This window comes from Panthera leo, chromosome C2 (assembly GCF_018350215.1).
Source record: "Panthera leo isolate Ple1 chromosome C2, P.leo_Ple1_pat1.1, whole genome shotgun sequence".
Classification (NCBI taxonomy): Eukaryota; Metazoa; Chordata; class Mammalia; order Carnivora; family Felidae; genus Panthera; species Panthera leo.
The window spans coordinates 111,564,686-111,577,362 of NC_056687.1; the positions used below are offsets into that span (position 1 = coordinate 111,564,686).

General features: G+C 36.3%; 1 protein-coding gene across 13 annotated transcripts in view; it reads right to left on the reverse strand.

Moving 5' to 3' along the window:
* Nucleotides 1–12,677, reverse strand: part of MBNL1 (muscleblind like splicing regulator 1) — a 204,542-nt gene that overhangs the window by 16,510 nt on the left and 175,355 nt on the right. For 11 of the 13 annotated variants that reach the window (XM_042903544.1, XM_042903555.1, XM_042903551.1 and 8 more), the window contains 3 exons: nucleotides 3,112–3,369; nucleotides 1,870–1,923; nucleotides 812–965 (listed from right to left, as the gene is read on the reverse strand). In XM_042903544.1, coding sequence (XP_042759478.1) covers nucleotides 812–965; nucleotides 1,870–1,923; nucleotides 3,112–3,369 — 466 coding nt within the window. The remainder of the gene's footprint in view (nucleotides 1–811; nucleotides 966–1,869; nucleotides 1,924–3,111; nucleotides 3,370–12,677) is intronic. The other 2 variants (XM_042903549.1, XM_042903548.1) reach the window with 1 other exon arrangement.

Below are 12,677 nucleotides of genomic sequence, written 5' to 3' on the forward strand. Positions count from 1 at the left end.
AAGAGGTAAAGAGGAAAACAGGATTAGAGTCTCTGGTTAGTTGAATTCCAGACTATACGAAGTTTAACATGGATTTCCTGAAGTCAATGAAGGGTGCATAAAAATAATAAATTTTCAGGTAATTAAATGACTGATTAATGTTTCTAAATTTTATACCCTTGCAGATAGTTCTACAGTATGTTTATGTGACTAAATTGAAATCCACTGAAACGACAAATGTATAACTCAACAGTAGATGTAAACTTGTACTTCTATTAGCTCAAGAGAAAATAATGATTTTAAGCAATGTACTGATTGGCACACTTTTTAAGTGCTCTGGAACACAGAGTCAGCATTTGTTTTTTTGTGTTTTTTTTTTGTTTGTTTTTTTATTCTCCACCTCAAAAACAAAAAGGCTGAAAAATAAAAATCAAAACTGAAAGTGTCATTTCATAGAATTCAAATTTACTCTGGAATCATGAAGGCAAAGGGGTCTTACAGCAGAAGAGTGTCATAAAATAGCTTGACAGACATAAAACAGTGTTGAGGAAAGAGAAAAAAAAAAGAGAACTACATTTCAATTCCGAATTACACACACCAAAATAAATCTATAAAATACCACAATGATCTTTGATCCATTTCTCATTACACTAAGATTCTTAGTTTTTAAGGAGAACCACATGAGATACCTCAGTTCATCTGCTACTGCTGACCACCTTACCTTCCAACTATCTATGGCTAACGGCAAACTGGGGGCCTGGCTTATCTGCTCTACCAGCGTATCTATCTGCGGCTCCCCAGATTCGTTCATGAATAAGCTCAGACCCCTTACCTGGTGGGAGAAATGCCGTATGTTGTTGCAACTGCATGTTGGCTAGAGCCTGTTGGTATTGGAAAATACCAGTGTTAAAGACTGCGGTGGCACCGTTGGTTTTTTCAAGAGCAGGCCTCTTTGGTAATGGGGGAAGTACAGCTTGAGGAATTCCCTGTTTAGTGAATGAGTATAAAAAACAAATACCAGTAAAAAGAGAAAAAGAAAAAAGAAAAATCAGTTGAAGGCTAAAATTGTTAGGAAGCATGAGCAAGCAAGCAGCAGAGCACTGAACTACCCGGGGGGTGGGGTGGGATTCCAATCAACAAAAATTAAAGGGGATCAAAAAAAAAAAAAAAAAAGCAAGATAAAAGCTTTAAAGGAAGCATTATTTTTGTCCAAAACAAAACAAAACAAAACAAAACAAAAAAACAACCCACTAGGACGAGAGCACATGTTATAATGTGTTAAAGTGTTTTAAGTCCCATAATGCTTCAGGCTTTCTGTGAGAAGCCACTGATTTGGGGCAAGAAGAAAAGCTGCACTGCGAGCTCCATGAGGACTGACAAGTATAAGCAATGTTAATAGTTAATCGTACAGAGTGACCAGAACAGGTAAAATAAAAACTCATCCCACTCATCTCCTCCCCACCAGACCTACCTACACATGCAAATGTCCCAGAGCATGCAAGTTTTTTTTTCTTAAACACTGAACTATAAATATTAAAAAAAATAAATAATTCTATCACTAAAGCCATGCTAACCAAACAGGTACATAAATATACAGTCAAAAATACATTTTTAATGTCCTTAAAGTATTTCACTAGAACATTCTACAATGTAGTTAAACTGAATGTGGGCTGCTGGGCTTTCGGAATCTTTCATTGTATGATATCCGTCCAGGTACTCACAGTAGAGTCTTTCCACTAATTTTGTCAGGAAACCACACTCAGTTTTTCATTGTACTTTACAATTTTATAACAGAAAAAGGAATATATATTTTTAAATTGATAAAAAAAAAAAAAACTTGTATCTACAATAAAGCTACATGCCAAGCTAAAAGGTGAAAGGTCATAGTACCAGGTCAAAGGTTGCCTCGAGGGGTCGCTTCAGTGATTTGACAGCCGACTGAGTCTTAATTAGCAGGCAGCGAGCACATGATGGCAATGGGCCAGTGGGGTTCAAGCGCATTAACATAAACAGCAAGCAGAGGTGCATCATGGGGGCAGCAGTGCATTTTTGGGTAGGTGAGAAAAAACAAATAAAAAAACAAATCATCGGAATGCCATATACAACGAATAACAAGACTAAGCATGCACAATAAAGGCACTACTGAGTTGTTATTGGGAGGATAACTCCTCTTTGTAGTTAATTACAAACAAGATACTCTAACAGAAAAAAAAAAAGAGTGAAAGGTAGAGAGGAGGAGAGAGTCTGCCTTCTGTATTTTTGCTCAAGTATCCATAAACAAACACAGAAAAGACCTCTCTCGTGATTATTTTACTGTGCTGTGAAAACCACACAGTGTTTTTTATGACTATTTTCATGATTAAGTCTTTTATATATTTATGTAAAAAAAAGGACAACATTAAAACAGCTAAGCAAAGAACAAAGAATGGACTCATTAAAATCAGCTATTAGATCACATTAAAATTTACCTTCAGAATATAGGTGTTTCTGTTCTAAATGATCCAATTTCTTCCTTGAGTACTGCTGTCTTTCTCCTTTCTATGTAATGGCATAGTCAAGGTTCTCTAGCGTTACAATTATATTTATGCCACAATATTATTTAAGATGATCTAGATAGCACACTGTTCAAAATCTGGTAGCTAATCCTAAAAACAATTTTGTTTCAGCAACTTTCCTAAACAGTTCTAGATTATGTTATTGTTAAAAGCAAGATATATGTAGAGAAGAGCCTTGATGTGCAAAAGAACACACCGAAGGAGAACAATGGCTGATTAGATGGCACACAGAAAAATAAGAGGACTGAAAATGGCAGTATCGTTAAATTGGAGAGGAGACAGGTGTTCTTTACAAAGCAGAAATTTTAGAAACCCTATATCCAGAATAAGACAGAGTATTAAGAGTTAGGCCAAGGGTAGGAGCAATCTGAACCATTTGAGGAGTTACCCTCACTTCTGTGAACGGTAACTTCATTATGTATTGTCTGGGATACCTGAACAAACATATCTTCAGCAAAAAAATAAAAATAAAAATAAAAAAATTTAAGGTTAATAAATGAATAGCTTGTAGTCAGATCTAGTCATTCAGTTTGCTGTACTGACTGCTAACAAAGAGAGAGCTGATGTCTCTACTCACCATGGCAGCTGCGGTGGCTGCTGCCTGAGCGGCTGCAGCCTGGTTGACCTGGTATTGGGCAGCCTTGATCTTGGCTTGCAGATGCGCAGGAGGATGAAAGTATTTGCACTTTTCCCGTGAGCATCTCCCTTTGATGTAATCCATACACACGGTCACTGTGTTGTCATTGGTGTCAATCATTGTGCTGTCAGCGGGATGAGCAAACCGGCAATCGTTTTCTCCTCTGTTGCAGTTGCCACGCTGGTACTCTCGACACACCTAGGAGGTCATTAAGTGCATGGGACTTGGTCAACAACGTGGACAAATGCGATCTTTCTGGAGAGTTTAACTTAAAGGTGGTAGAGGGCTACACGCGAAAGGGGAAAAGACCATTTGCAAAAAAAAAAAAAAAAGCACAAAATAACTTGAAGAGTTCCTCCTTCGGTGCACAAGTTATAGCCCCATTTCAGTAAAATTTCTGTGAGAAAGAAAATACTAATACTAATTTAATACTAATTATGGTAAAGCATCTAATTTATACTAGGTTGATGTATTTATTAATTACCGAGAGAAAAAGAGTAACTTTACAGTGAAGCCACCACTTTAAGCAAGTGATCAACATGAAGATCACCAGTAAGAAGACATAATGGCATTGTGTATCTACTGATTGGTAGGACACACTGGAAAAAAAGGTCACCGCATCACTTTCATTGTATCGTGGCCGAGAATGCATAACCGGCATTTAATCACGTATGTTTTCGCTCTTATGTGGATCCTGAGAAACTTAACAGAAGACCATGGGGGAGGGGAAGGAAAAAAAAAAGTTAGGGAGGGAGGGAGCCAAACCATAAGAGACTTTTAGAAACTGAGAACAAACTGAGGGTTGATGGGGGGTTGGAGGGAGAGGAGGGTGGATGATGGGCATTGAGCACTGCTGGGATGAGCTCTGGGTGTTGTATGGAAACCAATTTGACAATCAATTTCATCTTAAGGCAAAAATCATGAGGAAATATTGGACAAACTGAAATGGAAGAATGTTTTACAAAAGAACTGATCAGTCCTCTTCCCAAGTGTCAAGGCCATGAAAGGCAAATAACGATGATAAACTGTCAGAGACTGAACGATCCCGGGGTCAGAGAGAGGAGGTTTGTAGGACAACTGGTGAAATTTGACGGCGGTCTCTAAATTGGTTAAGAGCAGAATATCAGTACTAATTTGTTTTGTAAGCGAGAACATGGCCATTCAAGTTGTTAATATTTGGGTAAGAAGGATAGGCAGGAACTCATGGTTCTGTTTTTGCAACTGCTGTGAGAATCTGAAATTATTTACAAGTATAAAAAGTAAAATCTTATAGCTTTGTAGTCAAATGTTTCCAAGAATTTTTTTTTTTAACCCTTAGAGATCCTTGGTAGCTATATAAAGCAGATGGAAAAAGATTCTTGTTTATTTGCTTTATACCTATTAATTTTGGATGGAGTCCCTGGGGAAAGGATGCAAATGGATTATTTCTCATGTGTTTGCTCCATTTTGACTCTTATTATTAAAGTTTGTCATGAGGGCTGCTCCAAGCAGGAGTCTGCCAGCGCTGTCTTCATCTGGGATAGTGTGACCTTTTTACCACAAGAGGGCCATCTAAAACACAGAATGTCCTTTTTACTATTTTCATGTTCCTACTTCTTGTTTCACACAAACAGTTTTTATTTTTCATGTTATCTCCTCACAAACAGAAAATACACAGATCCCAAGCATTTTATTTTGCAGTACAGCAAGGAAGTGAAATGGGAACCCTGTTATGATTTAAAAGGCACAGGTTTTCTTGGATATGTGTACATAAAATGATCCCATTTAATTCTAGGTAATTTTCTCTATTATATTCATATCCCATTACTGAGCAAAGAGCTTCTTTTAAAAAATACCACTATAATTTGTATCATGCCACATCTTAAAACAGCATTATAAATGACATCTTGCACTATTTTTAGACCTCAAGCTAGCTGAAGCTTTGTATTCCACATACACAGCAATGAGCCAACTTTATTCATCATCTCATTCACTTTCTTCAATTAAAAAAAATTACTGAATAAATGCTATAGGCCGGACACTCTGAGAGAAATTAAGACTACAAAAATGACTTAGGAGGTTACAGAAGAGCCTTTTTCTTCTTCTTCTTCTTTTTTTTTTTTTTTTCTCATTGCATTTGTCTTCTTAAACATAAGAAAACAAGGATAACCAGGAGTTGATAATTTGAAAGTGATTAAGCCGTTATCCAGAACTATTGTCCTCCACGCTGGCTGGGCACCAGTGTCAGTGGCAAAGCTTTCTACACCATAAATCCCCAGTCCCTAACCAACACTTACTGAATTAGGCTCATCAAAATAGACTGGAATAGTGACACACTTAAATGAGGATAAAAACTTTTCACGTATGTATATGAAATTGATGCTAAATTTAGACTATCGCATGAACAAAAAGGCTGTTTTTCCACATAAGCAAATCTACGTCAGTGTAGTCTCATGCAATAGAAAACTGTATGTGACTGCACACTTCTGGGGTGAGTTCTCCGGTAATTCCTGCTTTCTCGAACGTACTTACAAAGAACCTGGCAGCAGGTGAACTAACACCCTGTCTTTCAATTTATCTTACTCTGTGCCACACCGACAAGAAAGATCCAAAGGTGAGCTTTTTCAGACCTATTAAAATCTAAGATTTGTTATTTTCCCAAAACAAGTAGGCTTAGGCATGCCTGTGCCAGAAATTTGAGCGTCATTCTCCCAAAATAACAACCTGGGTGCTGGGCTGATTTTGACTTTTTATTTCTCTTTCTGTCTCAACATTATTTTTATTTTCAGTGATATAAACTTACATTCAGATTGCATACAAATGGTCTTCATTTAATGTTTTTATTTATTTAGGAGAGAGAGAGAGAAAGAGAGAGCACAAGGTGGGGAGGGGCAGAGAAAGAACGAGACACAGAATCCGAAGCAGGCTCCAGGCTCCAGGCTCCAAGCTGTCAGCACAGAGCCCGATGCAGGGCTCAAACTCATGAACTGAGAGATTATGACCTGAGCTGAAGTTGGAGGTCTAACCGACTGAGCCACCCACGTGCTTCTACAAATGGTCTTTCTAATACACCTTCTCATTCCTGTCCATCTGCTTTATACGTGTGTGTGGTTCCTACAGGTTAAGGAGTGGTTTCTTATCATTTTCTACTCTTTGTATCTTGCAAGATGCAATTCAGGAGAACTTTAAGTCTATCTAAGAAGAATTGATAGTTAGCATTCCACTTAGAATTTGTCCTAAAACTAACCTTTTCAAAGTTTCAAAGAATGTAGTCAACTGCTTTTGTACGATACACATTTTTTTTACTTGTTTTTATTTTTTTCTCACTTAAAGTGCTCCTGACATGAGAAATGGAACAGAAGAAATATACTGAGATAGCTGTTCTCCCATTATTTTTGCCCTTGAAAAAATAAAGAAAAAAGATGGAAAATCTCCTGTGAAAACTTGTACCGCTGAGAGTTGTATACCAGAGGGGCCAGAGGGGTTTGCCAAGTGCTGGATGTGTGTCTATATCATTGGTACCTACCTGAACAGAACAAACTTCCCAGCGCTTTGAAAACACCTTTTTCTCTAATAATCATCACCAATAAAACAGGATCCATCCCTGGACTGCTGAATTTGAGTTTGGCCTGGTTTCTCTGAGGAACTCAAGAAAACTTTAGACTATACTGATCTTCAAAAGAAATATCTTAGGTGTGGTTTCATATTAGCAAATTATAACTGGCGGACAAGCTTCAATAAACTTAATCTCGGAATTCAAATCAGGATAAGAAATTGTAGGATTTACCATATGGAGAATTTAAAACATAACAGGTAAAATTAAGTTTGAAAATCCTTAACAACATTGTGGTTCTTTTTGCTTTTCCAATCCAGTCTTCTGCATGCACACATTTTTCGAATAGTTATAATTATGGTATAGCTACTACTTGGTGACCTGTTTTTGTTCAACAGTGCATGTAAGCATTTTTTTAATTTTACTAAAATATAGTGTCTAGAGTGATCATTTTTGATGGCTGCATTGAATTCCATCAAACAGATGTGCAGAATATAGGTAACTCTAGCAGAGATCATCTAGATTATTTCCAATATTCTCATATTACAGATAACATTGCAAGGGATATATTTATGAACATAGGCATTTAAAAATCATTTTCTAAAGTTACATCTGCAGAAATGGCATTAGCGAGTCAAAAAATATAAGCACTTTTTATAGTTTGGTAAATGGTTTTCAAACAGATTAAAATAATTCCAGCTATTTAGCTAAACACATAATGTGTTTCAATCAAAAAAATGTTGAATCTTTTACTCTACAAACATTAAGGCAGGATTTGTCTTATAAATCAGATAAGTTTTATAAATTTTCATACGAAATAGGTAAGAGGTTGTGTTTACATTAAAAGCCATCATTTTAATGAAGATATTCACTGAACACTTTTATTTTTTTAATTATTTTTTTTAACATTTATTCATTTTTGAAACACACAGACAGAGAGAGTGTAAGTGGAGGAGGCCAGAGAAAGAGAGGGAGACACAGAATCTGAAGCAGGTTCCAGGATCTCAGCTGTCAACACAGAGCCCGACGCAGGGTTCAAACTCATGGACCAGGAGACCATGACCTGAGCTGAAGTCAGACACTTAATCAACTGAGCCACCCACGTACCCCTCACTGAACACTTATAAATATTAAAATCCATTTCCAGAACCATCTATTCCATAATTATGGAAAATTAAAAGTACTTAGAAAATCAAAAAAATCAAAAGTACTTAGAAAAATTCCCAAAGGAATATGACTTAATTCTATGTTAACTTTTTTTTTTGTTTTGTTAATTAAACAGCAGTGGTATAATGAAAAGAAAATAGAGTTTAGAATCAGAAATTGTGGGTTCTACTTAGTTCCTACATTTACCAGCTATGGAATCATGAATACCAAGAAAGATAATGTATAGATTAGCTGAAAACACACAATACAAATCTGGTTAAAATAAATAGTTCTGTTATTTGACCTCTAAGTTTTTTTATGAATGTGACAAACCTATTTCAAAATGGTCAGAATAATAACAGGTTTTATAACTATTATTAAATTCAGCAATGTTCTGCAAGTTAAGGCATTGAGCTTCTAAAGACATTAATCCCAATGTCTGAACTTATTCAAGGTGCGACAGTCATTTGCATGTTCGTTAAAGAAAGATCTGTTTGAAGTAGTATGTTTTGTGCTCGCCATATTTAAGGCAGTCATTTTTAGAAAACAACTTTCAAAAGCAGGAACAGAGAGCTTATTACAATAGGGAACAGGGACTATTTTAATATTTTGGGAAGTCAATTTAAAACGTAATGACAAATATGAAGGAGCTTATACATATAATATCATATAACATACAACACTGTATATAAATATATATTAATACTTAAGGAGCTTCCATATATATGTACCTATTGTTCAACAATAAGCATCACAGACTTTATTTTTCACGAAGCTTGAGCTATATGAAACTTTAAAAAAGGAGGGGTGCCTTGGTGGCTCAGTCGGTTAAGCGGCTGACTTCGGCTCAGGTCATGATCTCGCGGTCCGTGAGTTCGAGCCCCGCGTCGGGCTCTGTGCTGACAGCTCAGAGCCTGGAGCCTGTTTCAGATTCTGTGTCTCCCTCTCTCTGACCCTCCCCTGTTCATACTCTGTCTCTTCCTGTCTCAAAAATAAATAAAAAACGTTAAAAAAATTTTAAAAAGGAATACTGGATAAACAATGATTTTATCAAAGTACCACAGCATTAATGGTCATGAGTATATAATCTAATGCCAAAAAATTATCCGTATTTTTACCTCAAAAAGGATTATAATCTTCACATTTTAAAATTCTGGTGATTATGGACAATGATCTCAGTAGATTGTATAATTAAATTCCCAAGAAAGAAATCTGATGATGTGATACCTACTTTCAATGTTATCTAATAATTGTACAAAGTTGGCCCATCTGAACTTCATTTTCCTCCTTCTAAAAAAAATGAAAAAAAAAAAAAAAAAAAGACACCTACGTCAGCTACCTCAGAGGATTTCTGTTAAGATCAAATGGGAGATGTCTTTGAAATCTAAAGGGCAGAATCCCTCGTTATACCATTAGGGCAGAGAACACAAGCATATTTCTACAGATAATACAGCTCAGAATTTATCACTTTACCCCATGTAATTAAAAAAAAAATCAAACTGACCAAGTAAAAAAATCCTTCCATTTTCAGGTTTTCATTTATTCATTCCTATGAGAAACACGTAAACCAACAGGACAGGAAAATACAACTCTGAAACAAGGTCATCAATGTGTCAAAATGCTCAAGTCAACAGTTACTTTTACCACTGTTGCTAAATAAATGAAACCAGAGAAATGCTAGATTTAATTTGGAGGAAGCAATTAGTAGACGAACAGCAAAAGTGAGTGGTTAAGCTTAGGGAGTTAACGTATTTTAAACAACTTACAACTTCTTCATCTCCCAAACAAAACTCAAACTAGTCACAGAGAGTAACTGACAGACTAGATGTTTTAAATGGGGATATGACTACATTGTAAGGAGCCATTCTACAGCCTTAGTACAGATTTAAAAACAAAACAAAACAAAACAAAACTCCTTAGACCTGTGTGCACAAAACTCTCAATATTTCTTAGTAATTTTCTAGAGAAGTTAAAAAGTCATACAAGCAGCAGCCAAACACCCTCCACAAAAATACAAAATTAAAAGAATCCTACCAATAAGCTTCTCTTATTAAAAAAGTATCTGCTTTTCTAATCTTATTTTGAATCGAAGGTCTTCTATATGCAATGGATCATGCCAAATCCATTAAACACCTATAAAAATCTCAATCAAGGCATCACTTCCACTAATACTTGACCTTCATTTAGCTCTAAATGCTCTTTTTTTATATGTAGTCAATAGGTACCATATTGTCTTATGCCTGTATGAAAAAAGTCACTGGACTCTTCTGGGTCAATAAGTAGTAGAAGCTTTCAGCACCCAGTGGCCTGAATTAGACACTCACGTCATGATTCTGTCACTAGAATAAAACTTTCAGCACAAGAATAATCTATTTGAAAATACTTTTTGTAATGTTTATTTATTTATTTTAATTTTTTTTTTTAACATTTATTTATTTTTGAGACAGAGAGAGACAGAGCATGAACAGGGGAGGGGCAGAGAGAGAGGGAGACACAGAATCCGAAGCAGGCTCCAGGCTCTGAGCCATCAGCCCAGAGCCTGACGTGGGGCTTGAACTCACGGACCGCGAGATGGTGACCTGAGCTGAAGTCGGACGCTCAACCGACTGAGCCACCCAGGCGCCCTGTAATGTTTATTTTTGAGAGACAGAGAGAGAGAGAGAGAGAGAGAGAGAGAGAGAAAGCACACACGTGAGCGAGCGAGCATGAATGGGGGGAGGGCAAGGGGCAGAAAGAGAGGGAGACACAGAACCTGAGGCTCCAAGCTGTCAGCAACAGAGCCTGACGCGGGGCTCGAACTCACAGATTGCAAGATCAGCTAAAGTTGGACACCCAAGCGAATGAGCCACCCAGGCGCCCCAAGAATAATCTATTCTAGAACAAACAAATTCCAGCTGAAAAATATCAGAAGCCAAGGGGTGTGCCCATCTTTCCTGGAATATAGACTGTTGATATAGAACTGATGCCATAACCAAATAGCAATCTAATATCTTTGTCAGCCTCTGAAATGTAAGGTCAGTGGATTAGTTTTTTGTTTGATTAATACTAGTAGGTGGTATAAACAACCTTAATCATTATCAGTTTACTTGAACTATTTCATTATGTGCACTGCGTTCTTAGCAACCTAACAAAATGTAGAATGTTAAGTGTTTTGGAGGAGGAAGGTTTTTAATTCTGAGTCACAAATAACTGTACATAAGGTAAATGATGAAAAGCTAAGCCTTAAATAACAGGTGCTGGCATCCTGTTGAGTAAGTATTTTACAGACTATTTGTGTTTAAGATCACCTGGCTGATTTGTGAAAAAGACTCCCCCAGTGAAGGAAGACCTACGGAATCAGTCTATGGGGATGAGGCCCTGCATTTTTAGCGATCATCCCATGTGACTCTAATCCCATTAAAACTTGGAAACCACGGCTCTAGGACTAAGGGCAAGAACAAGATGCCATGTTTTGTAGCTGGAATGCTCAAAATGTAAACATGTTCCCAAGGAGAATGTTAACAAATGTTAAAAATTTATCCTGTGTTATCTTCTCTGTTGGATTACACTAAACTCTGAATAAGGGCATGTATCTTTTTGTGATTAATTAATTAACTGGTTGACTGGCTCATTTATTCATTTAACAAGTTATTGGGTTATCATTTGTGAGTATGGCAATATTCTGATGTGGATCTTTTCTTGCTATTGGTAGCCGTTGAAAGGTTTCAAAGGTATTCCTCACAAGTATTTTTTTACTTGAAAGATGTTCAGTAGTTCTTTGGATATTGTTGAATAAACGAGGGAATGAATGCATTCATGGATCCTTTTTGCACCATAAAAATTACTGTGTTATCATGAAAATAAGTCGAACAATAATTTCTTAATTACCAACTCTTGATAATAAAGTAAGGATATGACTGAAAACCTCAGTCCTGTCTAGTACCTGTAAATTTTAACAATTTCTTTTTTTTTAATTTTTGTTTATTTTTGAGAGAGAAAGAGAGCACGTGGAGGATGGGCAGAGAGAGAGGGAGACAGAATCCAAAGCAAGCTCCAGGCTCTGAGCTGTCAGCACAGAGTCCAACGTGGGACCGGAACCCACGAACAGTGAGATCATGACCTGAGCCAAAGTTGGATGCTTAACCAACTGAGCCACTCAGGCGTCCCAACAATTTCTTAAAACAAGCATTGAAAATAAACTGCTGCTTGCAAATTACAAAAAAGTATCCCAAAGTTAAAAATGTAATTTTAAAAGCCTCATTTCAGTGACCAATATTTAAGAGATTTGCTCCTCTTTAGAGAAAACCATGAATACCGAATTTTACAGTATAGAAAGTATACCGCTACAAAGTCTCTTAAAAGGTATCCAACAAAGATAGATAATATGGATATTGATATAAAGTTGATGTGTGTTTTACATCTATATATTTAATAAAACATGTAATATACATTTGTATATTTAAACTAATTTAATGTATTTAAATATGCTTATTTGAATGTTATATTTAAATAAAATTTTCAGTAACTTGTGGCTGGCATTAAAAACAAAAAGACAACTTAAATGTCTTCTAGAATATTCTAACTGGAGGTGATCTTACAGATTATCTGGTACAATCCCCTAATTTTATATGTGTGGAATATGAAGTTCAGAAAAGATCAGAAACTTGACCCAAGCTTACTCATCTAATTAGCAAAACTGCTAACACTAATTCTTGGATTCCTGTTGTTCGACTTAACATTTTTTGTAGTATCACAGTGAGTGCTGTAAATATGTGTCAGTTCTCCCAAACAGAAGAACCAGAAGGCTGATAATCTATGGTATTTTTAATTTCCTTATGGTCTAACAATT